Below are 26,607 nucleotides of genomic sequence, written 5' to 3'. Positions count from 1 at the left end.
GTGAGTTATCATCAGAATTCCCATGCATGTGTATGAAAGATATTGTAAACGTATTCCTGGCACGAAATCAACCCGAACTTTGTACTGCTTGTAAAAGGTTATTTTCAGATAATAAAAGAATAAATGACTCTCCCTGCACGACATTGAGACAAATCGGACATTTCTTTTATAATGAAGTTAATGTGGTGGATTTTCTTATGCGTTGTAGTGGCATTCGCGGAGGCTAAAGTTTACCAGCCCTGCGCACTTGCCAAGGAATTGTTGGAGAAACATGGCTTTCCTAAAAAGTCTATAGCAGACTGTAAGTACACGGTTACAATTTACATTTTTTAGGTTAAGTCAAATTTCAAATAGTAGAATAGACATTTAGATACTGGTTTAACCCTTCTATTTTTACAATTTTATGGTTTGGGAAATACGCCGTTTGCGAGTAGTGTTGAGAAGGATTTAAAATATCGAATAAGAATAAAAATTAATTTTGTTATTCAAAATGAGTTATTCTGTTACGAGGAATAAATTATTCCTCAGTAATAATTTTTTTTATTACTTTCGTATTCATTCAAAATGTTTATTGGGTTTTCACAACTGCAAATTAAAAGAAAAAAAAATTACAACTGGAAGAAAGGTTTTGTGCATGTTATTTTCGTGCAGCTTTGATGGCCAAATTCTCTAACTGATGCTGCCCCCCCCCCCCTTTTTTTTTTCTAAGTACAAAAACGACGAGAGTACGTTGCTGCGTCTAGTCTATCTTCGATAAACTAGCCTTCAGCATGACCCTTTTCTCAAAAATCTCATCAATAAGGTTGTGAGTTGAGCAGATTGGTCATGGTAGTAAAGGAGAAAAAGCCTTCCAACGGCAGCAGAAGATGATAATAGTTATCGTTCTTAGCAAAAATGTTATTTTATTTCCCGATATTTGTCAAGATTAGCTAATTTCTCACCCGTTATCGAAATAATGGGGAATTTCAAGTTCTGCTTCAGGTGATGACAGTTCTGCAGAAATCATTTTGCATTCAGTTCAAATCAAAAAAAGTCAGTGCAACAATTCGTTTAAACAAAGCAGTTTCAAGAACTAAACCCAAGATAATTTATTTTTAAATGTTGGATACGAAATGTGGCAATTGTAGTGTTTTCCGATTCGGGAATACGTAAAAAAAAAAAAAAAAAAAAAAGCATTGAACTGGGTATAAACATTTTACGGAAAGACTGAAAGGGATTTGCAGTAGGCGCATTTGCACTTTGCAAGGAATCGACGTTTACGCGCAATTATTATTGTTATTAGCCATATGGTGCAAGGAAGCCTGAGGCTTATGCTGCACCAGCCAAAAAAAAAAAAAATTCACGAGTTACCCTGAGAGAGAGAAGCAGAAGGAATCACCAAGAAAGAGAAGAATGGTGATATCCAGCTCATGACCTTGGGTGTGCAAAGCCCATACTCACCAGATGTGTTGGTTTTCTGTAAGCCGAGTGCTTTTCGATATACATAAACTCGTAATCCTTAATTTCATTTTTATAGTTTGACATTTCAAATTGCAGAGGGTTTTCCTTGTAGCCCCATAATTTTCATTATGAAAATCATAATAAATTCCACCTTTTCTCACCAGACTGTTGTGTGTATTGGCCTAACACACTTCCAACAACTGCTGATTTTGGCCGTCTGCAGTTTTCCACAATGTTACACCTGCTGATTATTTGGCTGTGCAAAGGTAATAATTCAAAGATAAGTCTTGCGTGGTTTTATCTAAATCAGCAGTAGTACTGAGATAAAGGCTGAGTGCAACACGTTTTAAATGTTGTGGTAACATTTATGGAAATTTTACCATCAAAATGTTGCTAATTTGATGGGATACATTTTCCTCTTCGTCAACATTTCCACTTCATTGAAATTCACTATCGCTTATAACTCTCTTCGGGAATGTTTAGTTGCTTTACTTTAATGCCAAAGGTTTTAAATGCTTTCACAAAATTACAACCTTTGTCAGTCATTGCTGCATTTCTTGTAAGTTTTTAGTTTTATATACGTTACAAAGATATTATAGCTCAGTTAGACTACGTATTTAAAAATCTTTTTCAAACTGTTGTTAAAGAAAAGAAAATTCTTTTGAATTAGGCGAGGATGATCTGAAAAAGGCAGGCAGCCAAAGAGACAGAAAGAGTCTTACACGCCAATGGCCGTGAAGCACATGGATAATGAGGTACTGGGCAGTGGTCAGTAGTGTAGCTGAAAATCGAGGGATCCTACACACAACTGATAAGAGAATCACTTGAGAGTAAAGGTGTCTCTTCCCTCCCCCTTACTAAATACAAGGTCTTTTGTTGTAAGACTGTTATGGTGATAGTAGAATACCCTGTGCCTACTTTTCTTCAGTGTATTTTCCTTTTATGCAACCTTTGGCTTTGAACTGTTTTGGTTTTTATCTAATATGGTTTTGATCTTATGGTTACTTTTAGAATATGGTGCTGCATCCCATGGATCTTTGCGACAAGGAGTGAAGAGCTGGCCTAGTTCTTCCCACCCTATGCTTTTCTTGCACTGATTTGACGATTTATTCCTGTGCGTAACTTCGTTTCCTGATTTTAAAGCGGCAAAAGGGAAACCCCGAAACGATTCCCCTCCCCCTTTGGCGCTGGTTTAAAATCGGGAAATGATTTTTTCCCTTTGCTGCTGGTTTTACATTGGAAATAGATCAGCCATCCACTGCGAGTAAACCCATAGGGTAGGAGGAGCTAGGCCAGCTCTTCACTGCTTGTCACAAATATCCATGATGCAACACCATATTCTAAAGATAAACCGATCTTATTTGATTACAACATATTTATATTACATGAATGCATTATATATTTAAAGGCCAAATAATAACGAAGTAGCACTGAAATGAAAATTTTTACTGGATTTTTTTTATTTAGTAGAAAGGGGAAACAATTTGTTTGCAAGCGAGCCCTTAAAGGTCTTTGCATAAGATCTTAAGATAGACTGACAACAGCAGGGTAATACATAACTAGCAATAAATAAATAACAGTCGAAATACATTTTCCAATCAAAACATTGACCATCCCTATTGCTTTTTGCAAACTGTTTCTCTCTCGGCTGGTGTCAAACTTGTCAAAGTGAAAACCGGCAAATGTGATACTGCAGGTTCGTTAAATGCGCTCCATACGAATTACTTGATCGACATTAGCATTAGTAAAGGCACATGATGCAAGAAAGCAAGCATCAGCCAAAAAAAAAAAAAAAAAAGCATCCTTCTCATTTCACCCATCAACTCCCTCCAAATGCATGTCTAGTTCTGCCTTGAATCTATTTAAGCTATCAACTTCAACAACAGATGGAAGTTTGTTCCAGCAATCAACCACCCGCTGGCAAAAGGCAAACTTCCGCACATCTGTTCTACAACTATCTTTCCTCAGTTTGAATTTATGCCCTCTCAGGCGATTATTCTGAGCAAGAGAAAGAATCCCATCAGCATTGAGCATGTTCAAACCATTGAAGTCTTTATACACCTCAGTCAGGTCCCCTCGAATGTGCCTAGTCTCCAGACACTGTAATTTGCAAAACTTAAGCCTTTCTTCGTAAGAGCAACCCTTTGTTCCATTCACTAACCTTGTTGCCTTTCTCTGTACTCGTTCCAACAGCTCTACATCCTTCTTAAAATGAGGCCTCCGACCTGTATACTGTACTCAAGATGTGGCCTGACCATTTCCTTATACAAGCGGATAATCACCTCCTTATCCCTGCTAGAAAAATTCCTGTATATCATTGACAAGACACCATGAGCTACTCTTGCAGACCCACGGCACTGCTCAGAAAACTTCATATCTGCCTGCACAATTACCCCCAGGTCCTTTTCATTCTCTACCACTGTCAGTGTAGTACCACACAATTGATACATTACTCTGGGATTACTGCTTCCCATATGCAGTACTTTACATTTATCAACGTTAAACTCCTGTTGCCACCTCTCAGCCCACCTGCTCAACTTTTCTAGATCCTGTTGCAGCAGCGTACTGTCATTAGTGTCATTAAAAACCCTGCCGACCTCCGTATCGTCTGCAAACTTGGACATTAAGTCTGATATGCCATCATCAATATCATTAATAAATACAGAAAACAATAATGGACCCAACACTGAACCCTGAGGGACTCCACTAATAACATTAGTATATGAAGAGCAGTGTCCATTGATTACCACTCTGTCTTCTCCCACTCAACCATCCCTTTATCCATAGCAGCAATTTGCCTCCAATGTCACACTGCTCCAATTTGTGCAGCAGTCTTCCATGTGCAACAGTATCAAAAGCCTTTCTAAGATCCAAATATATGATGTCAAAAATTATTCTTTGTATCCAGTTCCTTTGTGACCACATCATAGTATCCAATCAAATTGGTCAGACGATACTTCCCCTTAACAAACCCATGCTGTGTTCGAGCTATAACTGAAGTCTTGTCTAGATGATCCTGGACATGAGCAAACAACGTGATTTTACAGACTTCGAAAAAGGGATGGTCGATGTATGGAGCATTAGGAAACTGCGAATCTTTTGGACTGTTAGTAGAGTGCTGCAGTTATGGTGTTCCAAGGGTGGACAGAGCAGCAGTGGCTGAGCGTTCACGCCTCAATGATTGTAGACTTTTCCGCCTATAAACGGAGAACAGTGGAACGACTTACCATGTCCCTTAACCAGAGATCAACTAGCAGTGTTTCTGAGACCAGATCCATTGAATCCTCCTCCGTATGGACCATCCGGAGTTAGGCACCTCGTGAAAGTACCAAAGCTTATGGCTGCCACTCGTAAACGATGCCTGAAGTTTGCATCTGAACGGCGCCATGACGACTGGAAAAAGTTCTTGTGCAGTGAATTACGTTTCTTGTGATGCCGTGTGGAGGGTACGGCGACAAACTGCGGAGAGAAATCACTACGATATCCTAGTCCAACAGAAACAGGCTAGTGGCAGCAGTGTTTTTGTGTGGGGGTGTTTTACTGGGAATCTCTTGGAGCCTTCATACCCCTAAGCAGCAATTTGAATGCTAAAATCTACCCATCCATTTTGAATAATCAGGTACTCCCGCCCCCTTCGTCGCGACTCTTCTCGGATGGCACAGGCGTGTTCAGGCGGGATAATGTGCCAGGCCACGTTGCCGATATTGTTCGAAAGTGGTTCGCCGGATATTGAATCCCATAGAACATTTTTGCCTTTACGTGGATCGACAGGTCCAACGTTTGGATCCTCCACCACAGATTTATGGGAAGCAATCCTGGCTACATGGTACCACATATCACCTACATCTTTCAGAAGCATTAGCGAGTCCGTGCCTCGCTATTTGGTTATAAACCTTACATTGTTTTTTACATGCCTAGCACGAAGTTAGGCTAATTGTTATATGCTTTGCATCAAAGGATCTTATTAATTATGTTCATACATATCATATTTGCCGGAGCATAGGACGAAACCAACTTTTAGAAGGAGAATTTTGGAGAAAAAAATATTTTATTGCATATATTTGAAAAAAAAAAAAAAAAAGGCGTGAAACCTAATCTTAAATACAAATTCATAGTAAAGATAACATTACATCGGTTGGAGAACAATCAAAATGACTCAGATGCCCTGTTTCCATGTTCTTTGGCATTACTTAACGCCTTCAATTTAAAGCCAACAGTGTAGGAAGACCATTTCTTCCTTGTACTCCTATCATCAGGACTACGATTTATAGCAAATATTAAAACTGCACGAAACAGAAACCTGTGCTATTAAAGTTTGTTTTTCTCTCTCTACTAACGACTCTTGATTCTGTATTAGTAATGGCAAGTGAAAGAAAGCAAGCTTATAGAGCATTATCCAAAAAAATAAAAAATCCTTTCAACACAATCGTCCATCCCATCCAATAATTTTTCTAGTTATTTGACTTTATTCAAATTAACCACTTTCGCAACACCAGATGGAAGTTTGGCCCAACAACTACCCCCCTCCGCTTGCTGAAGGCCAATTTATAGAACGGATTACTGAATCTCGAAGGTCAATCTAATGATTAGTAATACCAACAATCTGGACTGATAGCACTGCTTATTGCTGCACATGCCAATCTCAGCGGTTAACAGGACAAGGAGGGGGGGTAAGGAGTCAGTGTCTCATATACAGTACTGAAGGTAAGACAGAGCTATATGAGAATTCCCTGTAATCCTTTCCACAAAAAGATTTCTAGAAGAAAGTAGGGTTTCATTTCGTGGAAATAAAGAACTCGTTCTTTATTTCCACGAAACGTAAGACCTCACTCCAATGTGCTAAGCAATGAGTAGGGGTGGCCAACACTTTTTGCTACAGCCTGCTACTTATCACGTTGAAAGCGCGTTACATGCCACCTAGGGGCATATCCGTGAGCTACAGGAATCAAATCCTCCCCACTTCTGATCTGCCACCAAATGTTTTTGCTACTTAACGTAATATGGAATTATTGTATGCGCTAAGCCAGTGTTTCTCAACCTGTGCGCCACGGAAAAATGAAAATTAAAAAATAATAAATCCATGTTTTATTATTAGAATACTGCTAAATTATGTATAACTGACAGCAGAGTTGCCAATGGTTGGCTGGGACAGCTTTAATTAATAAATAAATAAATAAAATAAAAACGGTGGGTTGGTTCCTTTCACATTGAAATCTGGGTTATAGTTTTTGGTAATAAAATTAGAATTTAAACCGTATATATATTTTTAAAAATATTTTCTCACATCTGTTGGTGTGCCACTAACACGAACTACCGTGTCAGAGGGTTGGCTACCCCTGCGACATAGTCTTATTCTTGTGATTTTTTTTTTATACGTTCCGACCTGACATTTTCAAATGGGAAAAATGCGTCTTATGGTTCGGAAAATACGGTACTTTGATAAAATGCGTTATTCGCGCACAGATTTCGTTCGGTAGGCGCATTGATGTTCATATTACTTTATGGATTAATAACATAATTCAGAAATGATGCGACTAGTTTATTCTAATAATACAACTTATGACTCGTTTTTGTAAATTTGGTTGAGTTATCAAATACTGAAATGAAGTCCGATAATGGATTTCACGTGCATGGTGTGAGCAACGCACGTTATGGGTGTACCTGCACACACCCATAAATGCGTTGCTCAGACTTCGGCCTTCGTGACAGTTATGTCGATTTGTCTATGTAAGGCAATGGCAATAAGCTTTTACTTCGCACACGAAGTAAAAGCTTATTGCCATTGAATGGATTGGGTTGTTAAAAGCAGGGTCTCGTTCGGAGGGGTGGTCTTGCTTCTGGTGAAGGACTTGTACGACAGTACCGTTCAAATTTATCTCTTTATACAATAAAAAGTATTATTTGTTGATTTGAAGCTCCTCACAATTTGGCAAAAAAAAATTATACTCCTGTATTGCCACCCATCCCTTCCCTTCCCTTATCAAGACTTTGCATATGTGCCTAGTTCCATTTGGATAAAATAAAAAAGAAGCGATAACCGAACATTAAAATTGTTTTTATAATAATTGTTGGCACATTTTGGCTTCGGCTGCCCTTGTGCCCTTAAACATGAACACCAGTAATAATTGCCTATCTGTAATGTAAAAAAAAAGGAAGCCAGTTCATCAACTAGATCTACATAAAAATGCTCTGATAGAGCAACAAAAAGAAGACAAACCCACTCTTCTTTTTTTACGAAATATGTTAAATGCATTCATTCTTCCATAAAAGGTACAACTGATATGGATACTGGATCTATGAAGGTGGTTTGAAAAGTAATGCTTTATAACCTCAGCGCTGAGCGGCATAGCAAGTAGCTAATAGTTTCTAAAATCAGGAGGGAGAAAGCCATCTGCCGGTCGAAGGTCATTCAGTAGCTCCCACACTTTTCTCACTCCGTATACCTTTTACCCACATAATTCGTGGTACTGACTGCATTGCCGTTCTTAGACAAACAGTTTGTTAATGAAAAGGGATGGCATTGTAACTTGAGTGCGACTCGGAGAGCTAGTGAGTAACATTGACCTGCCTGATGAATTTCACCAGACTCTAGTTACTCGTGCTCGATAGCACCTTTGTGTTGTTTGTTTTTAAGTTGTACTGTTTCGAATGGAAGAATCTTTAAGCACACACGGTTCAAACAAAGTGTAGTTCTTTGAGTTTCTGAATGATGAAAATGTTTGATTGTCGAATCCTGAATGAAGTTTGCATTTATAACAAAAGACAGTCCGAGGAATTTCATCATGAAACATCTCCATGAAATTCATAGTCCAGTCATCAGCTAGAATGAATAAACCTGGCAAAACAGCAAGAAACTGGCATGAATTTCGTCGCTGAGATTTGAAGTTCTGTTTCCGCTCTAGCTTCTGTACCTTAGATTTTTCCTCAAACAAACGCATCAAGGGAGGGAGGGAGGAAAGCAGGTCCGTTTCCCCGGACATTGTGGAGTAGGCTTGGAATTGGAATTCGGTTTTTCTTGTGGAGAAAGGCTAGTCGATCCGTGAAGATGTTTGCCATTGGGCCCTTAGTGCCCCTGTTCCCAAGTGACGTCTTCCTTTGTTTTTTCTTTTGTTCCTAAATTTAAAGAACATCTAGGAAACATATCTCTTCGATGAAGAGATTAAAGCAGCCGTGAAGAAATGGTAGACCTTTCAGCCAAAAGAATTTTATTTGAATGGTTTAGACCAGCTTAAGCACTGGATAAAATGTGTCGCGAGACATTATTTCACGAGTATGTATAAAAATATTGCTTCAAATTAACGACAACTTTTCTTATCTACAATTATTCTTTTCTTTTTGATTCGTCTCTGTTTATTCATAAGTTATGTAATAAGAGGAATTACTTTTCCGCCCACCCCCATAGATACTGCAAATTGTGCCGGCAATTATTAGGTAATTCTAAGACAACAAGAACTAGTGGGCAATCAACCTTTAGTAGGTCAGCATGGGACGCAAACACATTTTGGAATTCAAGGAACTAGGCACCTTCCTATAGATGGATTGGACCTAGTGGTCGTGTTTATCATGGCCACCACAATCTTCTAATCTTAAGCCCCCAGGACTTTTTTCTTAGGAAACACATGCCATTTAACGGTATTGAAGACTTGGTTGCCAAAGTATACGTGCTGTCACCAGTCATACACCCTGTTATAAATAAATTTTCGTCTTGTTTTCGAGGCTTGGCACAGTTCAACGAACTTTCAATAGTAATGATTTAAAGAATTTTACTGTATTTTGTAGCTTGACATGGATTCAAATGTGTCGCACATTCTATTTATTTGGCAACTCTTAGTGTCACTACATGTGCAAGCATAAATACACTATATTGCCAAAAGGCAATATAGTGTATATATTCTAGCTGCTAGCTGAAAATATAAAGCAACAATGCAGGGTGCCTCAAAGTTTGGAACGGATTATCATGTACAGTGGTTTCAAAACAACGGAACGATTAACCTCGACATTTAATGCGGTTACATCACGAGTTATCATACCTCTACCGTGCATGCTGGTCCATGCTGACTTCACGCGAGTAACCCTACAACGAAGTGACTAGACCACAGAAGCGACTGAACACGGACACGAGCCAGAAAATAGGAATGTATTGATTCTCGAAAAGCAAAGAATGAACACAAGAGAACTGAAGGAAAGTCATACGGTCTGGTTCTCTATGAGTCCCGATTTATTATTTTCAGCATCGATGAAGAGTGCACATTGCTGAGTGCATATAATGGAAACCACAAGACACACTGGAATCATCCAAGCTGCTAAAGGAGGTTGAACAAGTTTCCTTGGATTCTGACCCAAGTGAAAGACACCATGTACTCTAGGGCGTATCTGAATATCATTTATAGATTACGTACGCCTGGCAGTATTGCATATTTGCACCTATGGACAGAGAAGACACCTTCACGATGACAATGCAACCATCCACTGTTTCAAATGTGTGAAAGAATGGTTTGAGAAACATGAGGGAGACTTCAATCAGCTGCTTTGCTGTACCAAATCCCATTGAGCATCTGTAAAATGAACTGGTAAAGCATGTTCCTGAGCATAATCCTCTGCTCACGTGACTCAGGAGACTGTCGTTCGTGGTATTAGGGCTGCCAAGACAGAACTTATAAGCCCATATATATAACATGTATATAAATTGCGTTTATTTTCTGGTCAGTTTTCCGGATGAAAAATCGAGTTTCGTGTGAAAAATCTTGCTGTTCATGCCCGAGACAGAACAACTCAGCCACGGAGTGAAAAAAAGCCCATAAGTTCCTTGCCTTATTGACGGGATTCAAACCCGTGTCTCTTCCACCCGGTGTGGTGCTGGCAGTGATGATATTCATTGCGCTGCCCGTGAGGGCACATCTCGTTGAATCCGTGCCACATCGTGTCGTAGCAAGCTGATGGCGAGTCTATTGATTATCTGATGGTCTTAATGGAGCAGCCACTTCATTAGGTACACCTACCTAATAGCGAATAAGTCCCCCTTTAACCCTTAGAATTGCTTGGATTCATAATGGCATGGACTCAACAGGATGTCGAAAAGCGTGCCACAGGGATGCTAGTCAATACAGTACCGACTCAATTTCTCCAACAATTGTTGTAAATTGAATGTTTGCAGATCTCTACTCCGAAGGGCATTCCGCCTTATCCCTACCAGTACTCAATTGGATTGAGATTTGGTTACTTGCGTGTCCAGGAACATGTCTCATGTTCCTGAACCCAGTTCTATACAGTTCCGGCCTTGTGACATTGCACATCATTCTGTTGGAAGAACCCATTAGCAGATGGATACATTACAGCCATAAAGTAATGTGCGCAGTCGGAAAGAATTTCTAGATAACCTTGTGACATCCAAATATTGCTCGACGAAAACGCTGCTTAGAGCATTTCTTCATCACAAACAGCATGCGTTATTGACACCTAGAAAAGTGAATCTATTGACTAAAGTTGTTTTCGCCATATTCTGATCCTCCATCAGCATGTAAATAGTAGGAACCGGGATTCGTCAGACCAGGCAATGTTTTTCCAATCCTCCAGTGTTAATGTTTTTGAGCCCACTTTAACCGCAACGTCTCTTATTTATTTATTTTTGACAGGAGTGGAACCACGAGTGTTTGATCGTTCTGTGACGGATTTTTCTGAAATTCCCCTTCGGTTACCACTGTTGCACTAGTTATTTGACTGACTGTAACCTTTCTTTTACCCTGCACAAGTTTTGTCAGCCTCATTTGGCCTTAAGCGCAAACGAGCTGTTCCGACCACTCGCCACGGGATTGCTGTTGTTAGTTGGTTATTCGACAAATCTCAATAAACTCGAAAAACAGCCGTGCGTGTAAACCCCAGTAAGGTTTCAGTTTCCGAGATAGCCATGCCAGCGTGTCTGGCGCAGTCTATCATGGTCACTTAAACCTTTCGTCTTGCCCATTCTTACACTAGATTGCACACGTACAGCATCTTATGTATCTGTACACCTGCTTTATATTGCACGTTACGAGCACGTGATGCTGTTGCCGAAGGAGTGCTCCAGTTCATGAAAAGGTTAACCAACTAATAAAGTAGCCACCCGGAGTATATCCGATGTAGTTTTAGTTCCTGAGTGCTGATTGTAGGGAGACCGCTTTGGTTAACTTTTTTCATGAAGGATATAACCGAGGCGGTGACTGTGAGACCCGAGATGAGTTTTGCCAAGATAACAACTAAATCTCATTTCAGTATTTTAATATTAATAGGAACAAGACGGCTTCTGTGGTATGGGAAGAAGCCTAGGCATATTGTTTGCAATAGGGTGTTGTTTATCAAACTATAATTGGCAAAAATAACTACTAATGAAAACGCTAAAGTTCTCAAAGTTATTGATATAGGATAACCTATAGCTATTGAAAATTGGATGAAAGTTATTGACTTGAATTTGCTAACATTAGATTTAGAGATTCCTAGGCATTGTAACTGAACATCGTTAAAGCCAGGTTCATTAAGATAGGCTAGTCCTATAATTGAACAGCTATGGTGTCTTGCACGAAAACAAGGTCACTAAGCAAGAAACTGCTTTACTATTGTGCTAAGCTGGTTTAATACATGATACGAATCTTTTTTCTTCTACTGTTATAATTCCATCATTATAACAGAGCACATATGATGGTGATCTGCAGAGAAGCATGAAGATGTTGGTGCCACAACTTGTGTTCGATGCTCAGTTGCATTAACTAATCTTGGCCAAGTAGGTCAATGTCTCCCTGGACATCTGCCAACGTCTTATAAGATCGATGGTCAGGCGTGTACTTGTATGCAATCGCTACACTGAGGTGACCTAATTTTTAACGTCGTGAAAAGTAGCGTTGAATTCGAGGGAATCTTCTGAATTTAACACTAATTAAAAGTTTCATTTGGTCTCATTGAACTTATTATTTTATTTATTTATTGTGGGTTTTTATAAAATAATTTTTATCCTTTGTAGGGATATGTTTGATTAAATTCGAAAGTGGATTCAGCACTTCTGCTGTAAGTGGGTCCAATTCTGATGGAACTTACAACTTTGGTCTATTCCAGGTAAGTCGAGAAACTAATCAGATTTAGGGATAACACTTTAAGGATAACACGGCTAATTATGAAATATGGGTTGCATACTCAGTTTGCAAGAGGTCGTTTGGAGAGGTCTGGATTCGAGTCCTATCAATGACTGGAGGAATGTCTAAAGGGTTCTTCTGTTGAAGTTGTAATTAGCCAATCTCAGGTGGAGGGAGTAATATTTTCCTCGTTTAAATTTATACCCTCTCATATGTGTGGTCTGAGCAAAAGGAAGGATGGAATCAGTATTTAGCTTACCCAACACCACAATTAGATTTATTTACCTAAATATCTAATTCCGGGTGTTTCAATCAGCACAACATGCATATCGGCACGTGAATACCCATTTGTTCACGCACGCATAATAAACATGGTTTTAATTTCTATCCACTAAAAATCCGAGAACAGCCATTTGTTACGTTGACACCAAATCGAATTTAGGATAAGTACCTTTAAAAAAAAACCTTTACGAGTGCGCACACTCTTAGTTAATATACAGTACTTGTGTTTGAAATAATGATCATACTTTTGTAAATACGTTATATGTTTTAATAAAAATTGTCACATTATATAGTTCTTTTTCTTTTTTTTTTTCTTGACATGCAGTGATCCAAATAAATTTGGAGATAATGGAAATTTTCTCCTTCAGACTTCACAGATAAGCCTGTTCCAGTTGATGATGAAATCAATAATGTTGGAGCGGTTGTCTGCAGTGTTGGAATCATGAATGAAAAAAGCAGCGCCAGCGAAATGATCCCGAAGATGAGCCTAAATCATAAAATGACAGTTCTCACTCTCCTGTTAGGTACCTATTCAAGCCATCCACAGCCATAGTAGCTGACGTATCGGGAACGTCCATAAAAGCAACAAAATCCTCATATCTTTCTCTAGAATGCAAAAGTTCAAAATGCAAAAGTTATGCATCTTCGGATTCTGAGTTGCTGTCATTTTTGTATATTACGCCATCACATATTCATCCTCTCCCAAAAGTAGTGCTTTCCGTTCGAATTCCTGTTAAAGAATCGGTAGGAAGAGAGAGAGAAAAAAAAAGAAAGCTGTCCAAAATTTAAATTTAGGACTAAGTGTCATCTTGGCTTTAATTGAAAACCAATTAAGAGTATAAATTTTAAAGACAACAAAGATTGACAACAGCTGGTATAAATAGAGGAAAATCATTCTCGACAAAAGTGCAGATCGGATGGCATATTCCCAGAACTTTACAGAAGAGGATTGGATCTAATGCTGAAAACATTCCAAATAATGGTTTGAAACTTGCACATTTTACAAAGTTGGAGATTCTGTTTGTGATTATTGCTTGAGGTGCGTGTTCTTAGATATATTGCGCACACTCGCATGACTCACAGTCCAGCACGCATTTGACTAATTTCGTTAATCACGCGGTAAGTCAAAAACTTAATGACGGAAGTGCCAATTTTAATTGCATGGTGTACAAGTAGTGTTTCTTTTTATATATCTGCAAGTTTCGAAGTTACATAATATATAAATTTAGTGGAAAAAATTTAAATGTTGTGTAACTTCTGTGCATGCTGTGGTTAATGGTTAATAACTATGGATTCTGTCTTTTTATTATTTACAGATAAACGAGAAAGACTGTGTTAAGGGAGAGAAGAGTTTGTGCGGAGTTCCTTGCACAGGTAAGTCACTACTAAACCAGGTGCTCAGTATGGTCGCTATATTTACATTATCTGTTCATCTGACCATGTTACATGCGTTATACACTAGAGTGGACAAAATAATGGAAGCGCCAGATGTGAAAATAGTAGTTTTTGTAATGGCTGTCGTGCGGTGATGGTTTTGTTTATCTTGTAGGTAGTACTGTGAAGGAAGGACGATAAATGTTGATGCTGGAGGTGATATAAAAAGGTACATGAAAAAAATGACAGACCGTCTGAATTGCAAAGAGGTCAAATTGTTGGGCATTGATGACTAAAACTGCTGATTTGAATGTATCTAGAGCAACTGTATCGAAAGTAACGTTTGCATTCACCAAGTATGGAAAAACAAAATCAGATAGGACGAATCGTGGCAGAAAATCAAAGTTGACTGAAAAGGACTGTAGCCCAAAAAACATCAAAAATAACACCAGAACTTAATGTGAGTCTCAGCAATCCAGTTTCTAGCAAAACAGTTCGGCGAGAAGTTCATAAAGTTGAAATTTATGGCAGAGCCACTGTTATCAGGCCACTTAATTGATGGTAATGCTAGCAAGAGGACGCAGTGGTGTAAGGAGTACAAAAAGTCGACACTTGATGATTGGAAACGTCGTATTTTCAGATGAATCATCATCGCACTTTTCCAACATCAGAGAGAGAGAGTTTACGTTTGGCGAATACCAAAGGAAGCGCATCATCCTCACTGTGTTGTGCCAACCGTCAAACAATGGTTTGGGCAGAAATATCTTGGTTTTCTATAGGTCTTATCATCGCCTTGAACCGGTGAATTACTGCCACCTTGATATTCTGAGTGACCAGTTTAATCCCATGGTTTAAACATTGTTTCCCACAAACGATGCCATGTTTCAAGGTGGTAATGTTCTAATACACACAGCCAGATGTGTCCAACCCAATCTTGGTTTGAGTAGCATGAAACTGAGGCCAAGCATCTCTCATGGCCTGCACAATCACCAGATTGAGCCATGGGCGTATTTTGGAGAGGAGAATGAGAAGCAGATTTCCTCTACCTTCATTACTCAAGGAGCTCGAAACGTTCCGCCACGAAGAACGGTCCAATATTCTCTCTTAAGACAATACAAGCTCTTTTAAAAACAAAGGGTGACCCAACACTATATTAATGCATACCTGTAACTCTTATCACAGTTGTTTCCATATTGTGTCCACCCCTGCTTATCGTAATATGTACCTGTATACAAATTCATTGTGCTTTGTATTTCTGCGAAATCTTTGTTCATCGTGCTTCCTTAACTGTATGTATTACATAATTAAAAACATTATACATATTAACTAAACAAAATTTATTCTGATGCAAAGGTGCAGAAATACGAAAACTTAACCAGACCCGAAACGTTTACTTTTTCTTGTACATATAGGTGAACAAATACTCTAGGACCTTGCTGTTCGCAGGGGTTACGTTCCGAAGATGCTGTAGAAAGGTAAATCTGCAATTGGAGGGGTTAACGACCTAAATGAAAAGGAGTGGTTAGATTCTAACCTCGCAAGATATTCTGCATGTAGTTCGCCTTTTCAGAATCGTTAGCTAATTATTTATCAAGACAATCAACTTGACTCGGTTCAAATATTTCATCGCTTATCTACTACCCCTTGAAGAGAAATATCTCTCTCCCGAGCAGACTCCAAAGAGTACTTTCTTCTTAAACTCAGCTTTTTGTTAGGTAATTATTAGATAAGTTATTAGTAATACACCCTCGGGAATTCCTTGAAGCGGCATAGCGTAAGTAGCGCATAAAATCAGCAAAGGGTTGCGAGTTTTCCGTTAATAAGTGCAAAGTTTAATTATTGTTAGTTTAAAAATTGGGCAAAGAATATTCAACCAGCAGACTTCAGTTGGGAAAAATGCGTGGGCACGTGTATAGATTGTAGCTGCTTTGACTGAGTACTGAACGACAGATAAAAATCAAGGAAATAGTCCTAGTTGAATTACGCGAACTATGGCGTGTTTTATTTATAGAGACATATTAACATCGACCAGAATCAGTCCTCAGTTAATAGAGGTTTTAAACTGCGTGGTAAACTTGACGAAGTCAAGAGCCTTGAACTCACGACTGTTTGGAACAGTGTGATGAGGTGAGACCAGTTAAGTAGCCATCTACTACTCCATGATAGATGTCAAGTGCTGGTAGTTGAGGTCAAGTGCTGACGTTTGTATGAATCAAAAGAAGTACATCTACTGTATATGTAGGAAGAAAGTTATGAGTCTAACTCATTTCAGTGGTAAAATTTGGGTGGAAAATCCTAAATATATGCCGAAAGATTCCAACACTTTTATATAAATTAAAGTCCACCCAGTGAATACTAGAAAGCGATGGAAACAAAACAAATTATTGTATAAAATGGTGGGAAGGGAGAGGTAAACATTAGATACGTTTCCATTAAAGTCGCATCTAACAAATAAATTTTGATAATCATTTATTATTTACAGCCCATAAAATTATGAAACACAAAATGGTACGATTCGTATTATCGATCAAAATACGCGACGCCTCATGGTCTTGGTTGCTTTGGTGAAAATTTCAGCCAACCACCGTTCAGTGTGAGTTATCTTTACTATAGAGTAATAATAATAAAAAGTTATTCTTATCACTGGAGTCCATCGATGTGTAATTTTTTTCTGTTTCAGGAACAATTTTGAATTCCTTAAATAATCACCATCTCTGATAAAGTCGAAAGTTATTAATATCAATAATTACTTTTAAACAAATCTGTCAGTTTGCTAGTCTGATAGAGTTTTTAGGAGCATCAGCGACTAAACCTGTATTGCTCTGTGTACTCTGTAAATTGTGCTGTTCTGAGGTAGATTTTCTGTTTGCTGGACGAAAAACCGGAGTTTCCGGGGGAAAAAACTATACTATACTCGCCTGAGACCGATTGACTCAGCCACCTTGTGCAAAAGGACCATAAAAATTCCTCACGTCATCGATGGGACTCCAACTCAAGTCTTTTCCACCCAGTGTGGGGAGGACAGCGATTCTACCAACTGTGCTACCCACAAGGGCATCTGTCAGTGAGATTATAGAAAGCTTGTAAATGTTAATTGAGAACATCTCTGGAATCCTCCTCGGAGAGTCTGCGCAGTAGCGCAGTGGTATCGTCACCGTCCTCCCCACATCGGTAGAAAAGGGCCGGGTTCGAATCACGTCGACGACACGAGGAACTTTTATGGGTTTTCCTCCCGAAACTGGGTTTTTTTTTCGTCCAGCAAAACAGGCAAATCGACCAGAGAATACACGCAGTTTACAGACAATACACAATTATGGGTATCACATTAGTCCCTTATGTAACACCATATTATTTATATATCTATTAATTTCAATAAAGATATTTAGTTCTATGATAAACATTTTCCTGTTCTTCTGTGTTAAGAAAAAAAGAAGAAAGGCAACACAGATTGTCCTGTAAACTTACATTTCTTTAACTTCTAGACAAAACGAACGCTCTGCACAAATACGCAACAGGCGAATAGTGGTAAACTTTCCAGAGAGGGTTGGTAGTATCAAGAGCATGGAAAATACACGAATGCTCTTAACACTCTTCTAATTTTATTTTCCAGATATTGTCGTGGACGACATCAGTAAGGCCGCATACTGTGCTCTCAGGATCTTTGCAAAGCGGGGATTCCTTGCATGGTGAGTAGACATCATAACTGTTCCAGTATAACGTTTACTGGGTGACATTGATATTGATTTCACGAAATTTTGAAACACCGGGAAAGGTGACATCCATACTACCTGAAGAGTGTCTCGTAATTGTCTTATTAGGGTTATCTGAAATTTATCATATTAGGGTTATCTGAGAACAACTTCGTCCACACCTGTGTGCTATGTCCCTGAATTGGTGTCTTCTCTGGTCTGTTTGTTTTGTAGGAAGAAAAACCCTTTCCTGGAGAAAAACTAAACCTTGCTATTATCACTGAGAGACTGACTAACTCAGCCACAGAGTGAAAAAAGCCGATGCAAGTTCCTGGCAGTGACAATCGAACCAGAGCCTTTTCAACCAGATGTGGGCAGGATGGTAATTATAACCATTGCTACTAGCGTGAACTCAGTGATCACTGAATTATTAGCACACAATTTGTAATGCACTACACTGCATAGCTCGCAATATAAAAAAACTGAACAGCTATGATCATACACTACAGCAGTGGTATTTTGCATCTGATTGTGCAAGTCAAAGTGATAAAGTAGCAGTTATGGGATGGAGTAAACATATCAAGCAATTTCAAAAGGAGCATGACTGTGGAACTTGTACAATGGCTGCTTCCATATCGAAAATGGATGTCTTGTCTGTTGCTCGTGGCCCACTGTGGTTAAGGTGTAAAAAGAATGGTGTCGAAAGGGTCAAACCACCTCTCGCACACAGAAATATAAAGGATCATGCATCGTGGGTGGTCCTGATAAACAAAGGATACAGCACGTTGTACGGGCTCAACGGCAAGTCACTGTGCGAAAGTTAACGCAATACAATACGGGGAATGCAAGAAGAATGTCCCAAATGACGATGCGCCGCACACTCAGAGACTCAGCGGTTGGAGACGTAGAAGCTCGGAGGCGAGGAGAGGGTGTCTCTTGGGTCGTCTGCAGTGGGGTTCCATAGCAGACCACCCACGAGACACTCTGTCCTCAACGCTTGACAGCGAATGCTGTGGCTTCAACAACACGCTGGTTGAGCACTTGAAACGAGTGTGTTGGTCGGATGACTCCAAATACCTAGTGAGACATGCCGATGGACGCCTTGGTATGTCGCGCAAGCAACAGGACTCCATCGTGCATGGTGCCCACTGTCCAGGCAGGTGGCGATGGTTGCTTAATATGGGGTACGTTTTGTTGGCAACAACTAGGAGGCCACTCCGTAGCCAGGTGGGAAGGAGCAGCAGTGCGTAGCACACGCTTCTTGATTAGACCGGGGTTCGAGCCCCTCACCACCAAATATGGAGGATGCGGAAAGGTCAGGGAATGACCACCGCATATCCCGGAGCAATATGGCCTTAGTTGCTAATGCTCCTAAAAACCAAATAACAATAACAAGCAACAACTAGGATCTCTGGTGCGTGTGGACCAACATTTCACTATTGAGGTCTACCAGCAGCTCTTAGGAGACCTTGTGCATCCTGCCATGTTACATTTTATCCCGGACAGAAACTGGATCTTCCAAGACGATAATGCGCCTTCTCATCGGGCTGCACTGTGCACAGGTGGTTCGAAGAACACAGTGAAGGTATTACCACCCATTTTGATTGGCTTCCAAATTCGCCTGGGCTCAATACAACAACAGCTGTGGAACGTTTGGGAACGAGAAGAGACGCGTATGGATGCTTAACCGTCATCTGTTCCGATGCTGTGGAAAGATATTCAGGCAGCATGACTACAGAACTGTACGTCCTCAGACATCTAGTGGAGTCAATATGTCTGCGCGTGTAGCACAGTGGTATCGTGACGATACCACTGTGCTACCGAGGGGAAGAGGTCCGTCGATGATGCAAGATACTTTTATGGGTTTTTTTTTTCTTCGTGGCTGAGTTAGTCGGTCTCAGGCGTAGATAGTAAAGATCCCCCCGGAAAAACTCGGGTTTTCGTCCAGCAAAACAGACAAATCGACCAGAGAACACATACAATTTACAGACACAATACACATGGATAGTTGAAAGTAGCTTTCTAGGTGATCCTAATGGAATAGTTTTTAGTTTAGTTTTTTAGTGGAGTCGATGCTGCTCCTGTTGTTGTTTCGTGGTTTTATGGCGCATAAGCATCTGAGGCTATATTGCGCCAATTCAATGGAGTCGATGCCTAGGGGAATAGTGGCTGTTATCCATGTAAACGGTGGCTTAACACATTAAGTAGGCGGTCATAATTCAGTGATTACTCAGTGTATTTGTCCTATAGTGTCCAGTGATGGAACCATTCATTGTACAGCCAGCCTGTTTGACCTTTTCCCACAGATGCTAAGTGGGATTGACGTTGGGAGCCAAAGGAGGCGGGTGAATTGTTCTGCGAATGTCTATCTAGGTAATGTAGTGCACGGTTCAATGAAAGATATCATCTTTCATTGAACAGTGTACTATGTGCTGTCCAACATCGTATAAAATGGATCTGGTCTGCCCATCGTTGCATTAAATAAGTATCTTTGCCATCAGTGGCTGTTTAATACTTCTCTCCGTCTATCTTCCCCTACATCCACTTTCTATTATCCACGAGATCGCTTCTGATGGTGGGATGTAAAGTCTAGCTATGTTTGGTACAATTACCAATTCAAAATACCCCATATGTTAGTATACATTGGGTACTTCCTGCGGTGGCCTAGCTTGTCCTTTATTACGTTGGAATGCTAATTCCCCAAAACCTAAACGGAATGGGGATCATATTTCGATGGCTACTCAAGGTAGTCGAGTATAAACTAGGTGAGAGGTGTGAGATATGGCTAGTGGTGTTTGAACTCCAATAGCAAGGTAACAATTTCGTCTATATGTAAAAGGAATTTAACTAATATTTTGCTATCTCAATTTCAGTAACTCAAAAAATCTCAAATAAACATTTTACTCGATCTTTTTGTTTTATTTTACTGAGCATGTACTAGTCAAATTCCAATAACATATCACTTCCATGGTAAAAAGAGTCTTTAGGGATTGTTTAAATTATTACAGAGTTCTTCATGGTAGCTTAGTTTAACCTTTTCAGACAGAACGTGTTGAGTGAGAGAAAGAAGTTATTGCCATCCTTTGGACTTTCACTTAACACAGTTTTTTTCTCTCTTTAGGCCCAAATGGACGACCAGATGCAAAGGTAACGATGTCGGCTCGTATATTAAACAGTGTCCCTTGAAATCCATGCTCCCATATTTTTGAATTCTCTCCTAAGACTTGGCCACAGATGTTTAAATGTTGCAGAAGTGCATTTACCATTAAAGATAAAAGTTCTTGTCCAAGTTCTCGTGTCTAATTTGCGTCGGAAGGGTTGTACGAATATATTAAGAGCATCGTGATTTTTCATCATCCCGTTGCATTGCATACGCTCATGCAACCATCAGCAGTTGAACAAACACGTGATGGGCAGAAAGACAAATCCCAAATCCAATCTACTTATATGTACGAGGTTAATTTATTTCAGAAATTTATTGCGTGATCAGTACACACTACAGATGCACGGAATTAATAAGAACAATGTTGCTGTATTCATTTCCTACTGAACATAACCACCCCTAAGGATATGTTTTTCATAGGTGAGGAAGAAATCAATCGCAGTGCTGTAATTAGCCGTGCTCAGACGACACGTTGATTCTGTGACAGCCGGCTTAGCTGGGTCTGAAGATTCATGTGTGTTGTGTAGGTGCGGCGTCTAAACGTTTAATTCCTCCAGGGTACACTGTGAATTGAGGGGAGAATGGAAGGACGAACAAAGCCTAGGAGAAGGCGTGCATCGTGGCTTGATAATATTAAGAATTGGACAGGATTGAACACCGAACAGCTGTTCAGAGCTACCAGAGACAGAGGGACATTTGTTGTTGGTGGTAGCGAAGGAGCTACTTCCGGAATATCGATTTGAAGATTCAAATCGATGTTCCGGAAGTAGCTCCTTCCTTCGAGCGGAGGAAAAGAAATTACATGCGGATAGATATGAAGAATAAGGAGGAATTGGTAGTGCCTCCCAAACCCATGACTACACAGATTTCAGAATATACTGATGGAGTAATATGGTCTATTAAATGGCGTTACTTTCAAAGCGCCTTTGAGAACCACACGCAAAGCTCGTCCATTATCAAGATGGAAAATGAATTCCTAAATTTTATTATTTTTTTAATAATGACGCTCGATTAGAATTTCCTACCAGCACTGTTCGAATAACATAATGTTTGGAACTCATATTACAATGTTTCATGATCCACAATTAAATTCACTAAGCACGCACTCTGCACCGTTTATATATAAAAGACAGTCAACAGCAGTGGTACACTCAACGGGAGTTCACTCACGCAAAGTGTATTGAAGAGCAGAATTTCAAAACCAAACCATTTTCAAAGTTTATACCTTTACATTCGATATCAAATGCTATTATAGGACGTTGGATTGAATACAGTTTTAACCCAATGTCCTATTTATTTATTTAAAAAAAAATAACTTTTTTATGAAAACAACCAACAGCATTTGATAGTTATTGGACTGCCTGTCAGAGCTACCAATGCATATATGAAGAACATGTATTGAGATACTTGGTGTTACTAAAGTGAATCACAAACAGAGCTAAAAATGGAACAGGAAAACCATGTTCGTATTGTTAAGTTTGGGTTGTTGGGCAGTTTGTTACTTTGTCACATTGTTTCGGTGCATGATGCTTCCAAACCAGTCCCAGAGTTTATTTCTGTGCCGTGCAAGAGGCATTTCATTAGTCAACTGTGAAGAACTGTGCAGTTTAAGTGGTAACTTGAATTCAGTAAGGAGTGATTATCGCTTGCAGGCAGTTAGAAAAAATAGAAAACAAAAGAATGCGGAAAACGACATGAGAGGTAAAAAAAAAAAAGAGATGTATAATTATAGTTAGTTATAATATGCGCGTAACGAATACACCAACTCCGATTTTTCTTTTCTTTCAATTTCGTGTCATTCAATGCATCATTCAGTTTCGTGTATTCCACGATCACTTGCCCTTGTGGGTAGCACAGTTAGTACGATCGCCGTCCTTCCCACATCCGGTGGAAAAGATCTGAGTTCGAGTCCCGTCGATGACAGAAGGAATTTTTATGGACCTTTTTCAGAAAGTGGGTGGCTGAGTTAGTCGGTCTCAGTCGAGGTAGCATGGTCTTTTCTCCTGGAAACTCGGATTTTTTCCTCCAGCAAACAGAAAATCGACCAGAGAACAACGAAATTTATAGACAATATACACGGAGCAATAAGGCCTAGTTGCTGATGCTCCTAACAACAACAACCATGATCACTTTGCCAGTTTGAGACATAAAAACCAAGAACCCGTTACAGGTACATGTGTAATTGTAAGGACGATCGTGAAGTAGTTTTGTAAATACACAACGAATGCAACGACTAAGCATGCGCAACTTCAGAGAAACTTGAATTTATTGATCCAATGGATTCTTACCTAATAGAAATATGAGAAATCTAGTGCCAGTTATATGAGGGACAAATTTTGATTGTAGCCAGTATAATGGCACTGAAGGGCACGGAAATAAATGAATTCAGAAAGGATTTATCCACTGGACTGGATGGGAAGATGAGCATAACATTGAGTCAATCTGAAGTGACATATAAAGAGTGAAAAAAACAAAGCTGAAAGTGTAATTTGTTACAGATATGATTGCATTGAGTATGTAATCAGCTGCGTGCATACCTGGAGTAGGGAATCAAAGCAGACAATCTTTTTGTAAGGGATTTATCTATCCGGACGTAATCGGAACTTGCAGAACGTTGGAACATTGTGCCGAGGTGGGACCAGCAAAGTAGCCGTTTACTGCTCCATGACAAATGACATGCGTTTGTAGTTGTCAAGTGCAGACGTACACTAAAAGCTAATAACCAATAACATATGCAGTCGATTTGAAATGGCTTTGGTTAATCATCTGCTCAGCATCTCACATCTTTTTCTGTCTCTTCTACCCTTGTTGACTGTTTTTGACTCAAAAGAAGTTGCACGCTGTTGCATTTACTATCAATTTAAAGATAATACCACGTGATAAAGTTTCTAAAAAGTTATGTTTATCTGCAATTCTTCATATTTCTTTATGGATTTGAGTAAGTTGATTTCGAATATGACCGCGATTTTTGCATAGCCTCAACGGTTTTCTCAGAAATGAAAGAAAAGTAAAAATGCAATAATACTATATCAGATTCGGGGTTATACTCATAACCAGGTGGATGATGGGGCCAGCACTTAACTGGGACCTCCAGTAAATTTAAATCTAAAATGCATAAAACTACAAAGGGGCCCCCAAGCGATTTTTCCCTTCAGGCCACTGAAAGTGTAAGTACAGCTCTAATCAGATATATTAAAAATGTTTAATTTCTGTATAGAATAAAGTATTAATCTTTTCAGATGTAAGCTAAAAATCGAATTAAAAAGTAGAAACCTTCCTCAAGTTAATCAAAAAACTGACCTTAAAAATGTATATTTTAATTGCTTTGAGTTTTGTGGTTAATGTGACCCTCCCGAACCAAGAACCAGATATAGTCACTGATCACAGCTTCACCAGACTTTTTTTTGGTACCTCGTCTCCATTGATTATGTGTCCTGGTGGAATCTCTTCCAGTGCTATCCGTTAACATCGCCTAAATTTGGTCTTAAAAATTGCTGGTGAGAGCGCAAGTAATAGAGCTTGATTGAACTTCTGTATCTCATTTTGTCTTCTGATTCTTGTGAAGCCAGCATCTGCTTAATTTTTGGACCAATAAATATGCAGCCTTTCACTTTTGCATCGGATAATTTTCGAAATAGATCGTACGTGCTTGAAAGAATAACTGTGAGGATTTCAAGCAAATTGTTTGATCAGTCCCAGCTTGATACTGAGTGGTTGAAACAAGAGTTTTTCTGAGAACCAGGGATTGTTTATTACATCATGTGTGCACTAAGCTGCAACTGTTCTGGCAGACCATTCTGTTTCTCCTTTAGTGCCAATCTACTCTGCTGTCCTAGAGGAAGAGAAAGCAAGGGAACTTAGCAAAACCATCTTGCAAACCCAGAAGGAACCCCAGCATCTTGCAGTCCCACACACATTTATGCTCGTCATAGTTGATCTCCTGTAACACACACACGCTTCACATTTCCATATTGTTGTTGTTGGGTGTTTGTGCGCATTCAGCAACTTAGAACATATCGAGTGGAATAAAACATGTCTGCCAATTGCGTGCGTTCTGTGTCGATTTGCTGTTTGCCAGGAGAAAATTCGGATTTTCTAGGAGAGAGAGAGAACCATGCTACCCGCGCCTGAGACCGCCTAACCCAGCCACGTTTGATGGGATTCCAACTCAGGTCTTTTCCATCAGGTGTGAGGAGGACTATGATTATAACAACCGTGCCACCCACGAGGGCACATTTTAGTTTTGTTTAATACGAACGAGAGAGCGCAACAGGAATTGATAGGTGGGTGTTCCCATTTTGAAGCAAAACATTAAACTATCTATGAAAAGATTATACTCTTCTGTATTGTGATTAATACCGATTTTTTCGTAAAGACCAACCAAATCAAAACAATAGCACAGAGATTTAGCAAGTGTGGAAGTCTCGCAGCTGAGATCCAGTAGATTCCACTCTTTTAAAGTGTCAGGAGCCCTGCACTGGATTGGGTCAGACTTCAGTTTCCCACTAAGTCATCTAATTCCTGCTGATTAGGAAAATGCGGCTCTTCACTGAACAGGCTACCTTGATATTTCCACCATACGGCAGAGCGGTTGTCATGATGCTTTGTAAGGTCTCTTTATTCTGAAGTGTAGCAAAAGACTACAACGAAACTATTTCTCTAATATTGATCTGCAACCAGCACATCAGAAACGTTGTAGACACAACTTATCTTGATTACCTATGGGCATTCCAAAATAGCCATATGCGCTGTAAAACTTGGTTGACCTAATAATATCTACGAACATAGCCGAACGAGTCACCTAGCCAATAGGCGAGAGGGTCTCATCTTCCCTAGGGAAGGATTGCCTCCAAACCACTTTCTAGGCTTCCGATTTGATGAAGGCACAATTAGCGTCTCATGATCCTGTCTGTAAATCCACCCTAGCTTAGACGTCATCTGAGTTCCATTCAGTGGGAGCAATTGAAATTTCTAAAGGATATAAATGGTAATTGGGAAACGTTGCAGGATATAAACTACTCTAAGTATTTGGACACCCTTCTTAATATGATTAACAGTGCGAACGAGTTGTATCAAAATCAAAGACATGTTTAAAAAGGGCGTGCGAAGTTTCAAAAAGATGAAATTGTCAAGTTCCATATCAGTAATCTATCACAGCGAATGAAACCATGAACTTGAATCTCGCATTGAAGGGTAGCGAATAGGGAAGAAGGAGGGCGATGTAAATGTTCACAGACTCTCATATAGGACAAAAAATTTGACAATAGGAATCGCCAGTTCAGTTCAAGAAATTTGTTGGTTTTCTAAAAGCCCACGACAACTGAAACTTTGTCGTGACACACTAAATACACAAACATTTCCATGTTATGGAAAAGAACCATAAAAATTCGCGTTATTGACGGGTTTCAAACTCAGGTCTTTTCTACACGGTGTTGGGAGAACGGTTATTATACCAACTGTGCTATCCACAGTTGGTATAATAGCCGTTCGAAATACGAAATATACACACTATTACACATATAATATGTTGATGCCTCATATCCTTAATTGCTTTGGAGAA

General features: G+C 39.5%; 1 protein-coding gene across 1 annotated transcript; it reads left to right on the top strand.

Moving 5' to 3' along the window:
- Positions 1-21,173, top strand: LOC150074919 (lysozyme C-like). The gene is made up of 5 exons (XM_090389369.1): positions 1-301; positions 12,431-12,522; positions 14,138-14,195; positions 17,806-17,881; positions 21,006-21,173. The coding sequence occupies exons 1-5, from the start codon at positions 172-174 to the stop codon at positions 21,091-21,093; spliced, it is 444 nt and encodes a 147-aa protein (XP_090245495.1). The 5' UTR covers positions 1-171; the 3' UTR covers positions 21,094-21,173.
- The last annotated feature ends 5,434 nt before the right edge of the window (positions 21,174-26,607 follow it).

The sequence above is a fragment of the Mastigoproctus giganteus genome, unplaced genomic scaffold (assembly GCF_048544385.1).
Source record: "Mastigoproctus giganteus isolate SK-2022 unplaced genomic scaffold, ASM4854438v1 scaffold_15, whole genome shotgun sequence".
NCBI lineage: Eukaryota > Metazoa > Arthropoda > Arachnida > Uropygi > Thelyphonidae > Mastigoproctus > Mastigoproctus giganteus.
Note: the sequence above shows the minus strand (reverse complement) of the source record. Positions and strands in the feature narration are given on the sequence as shown.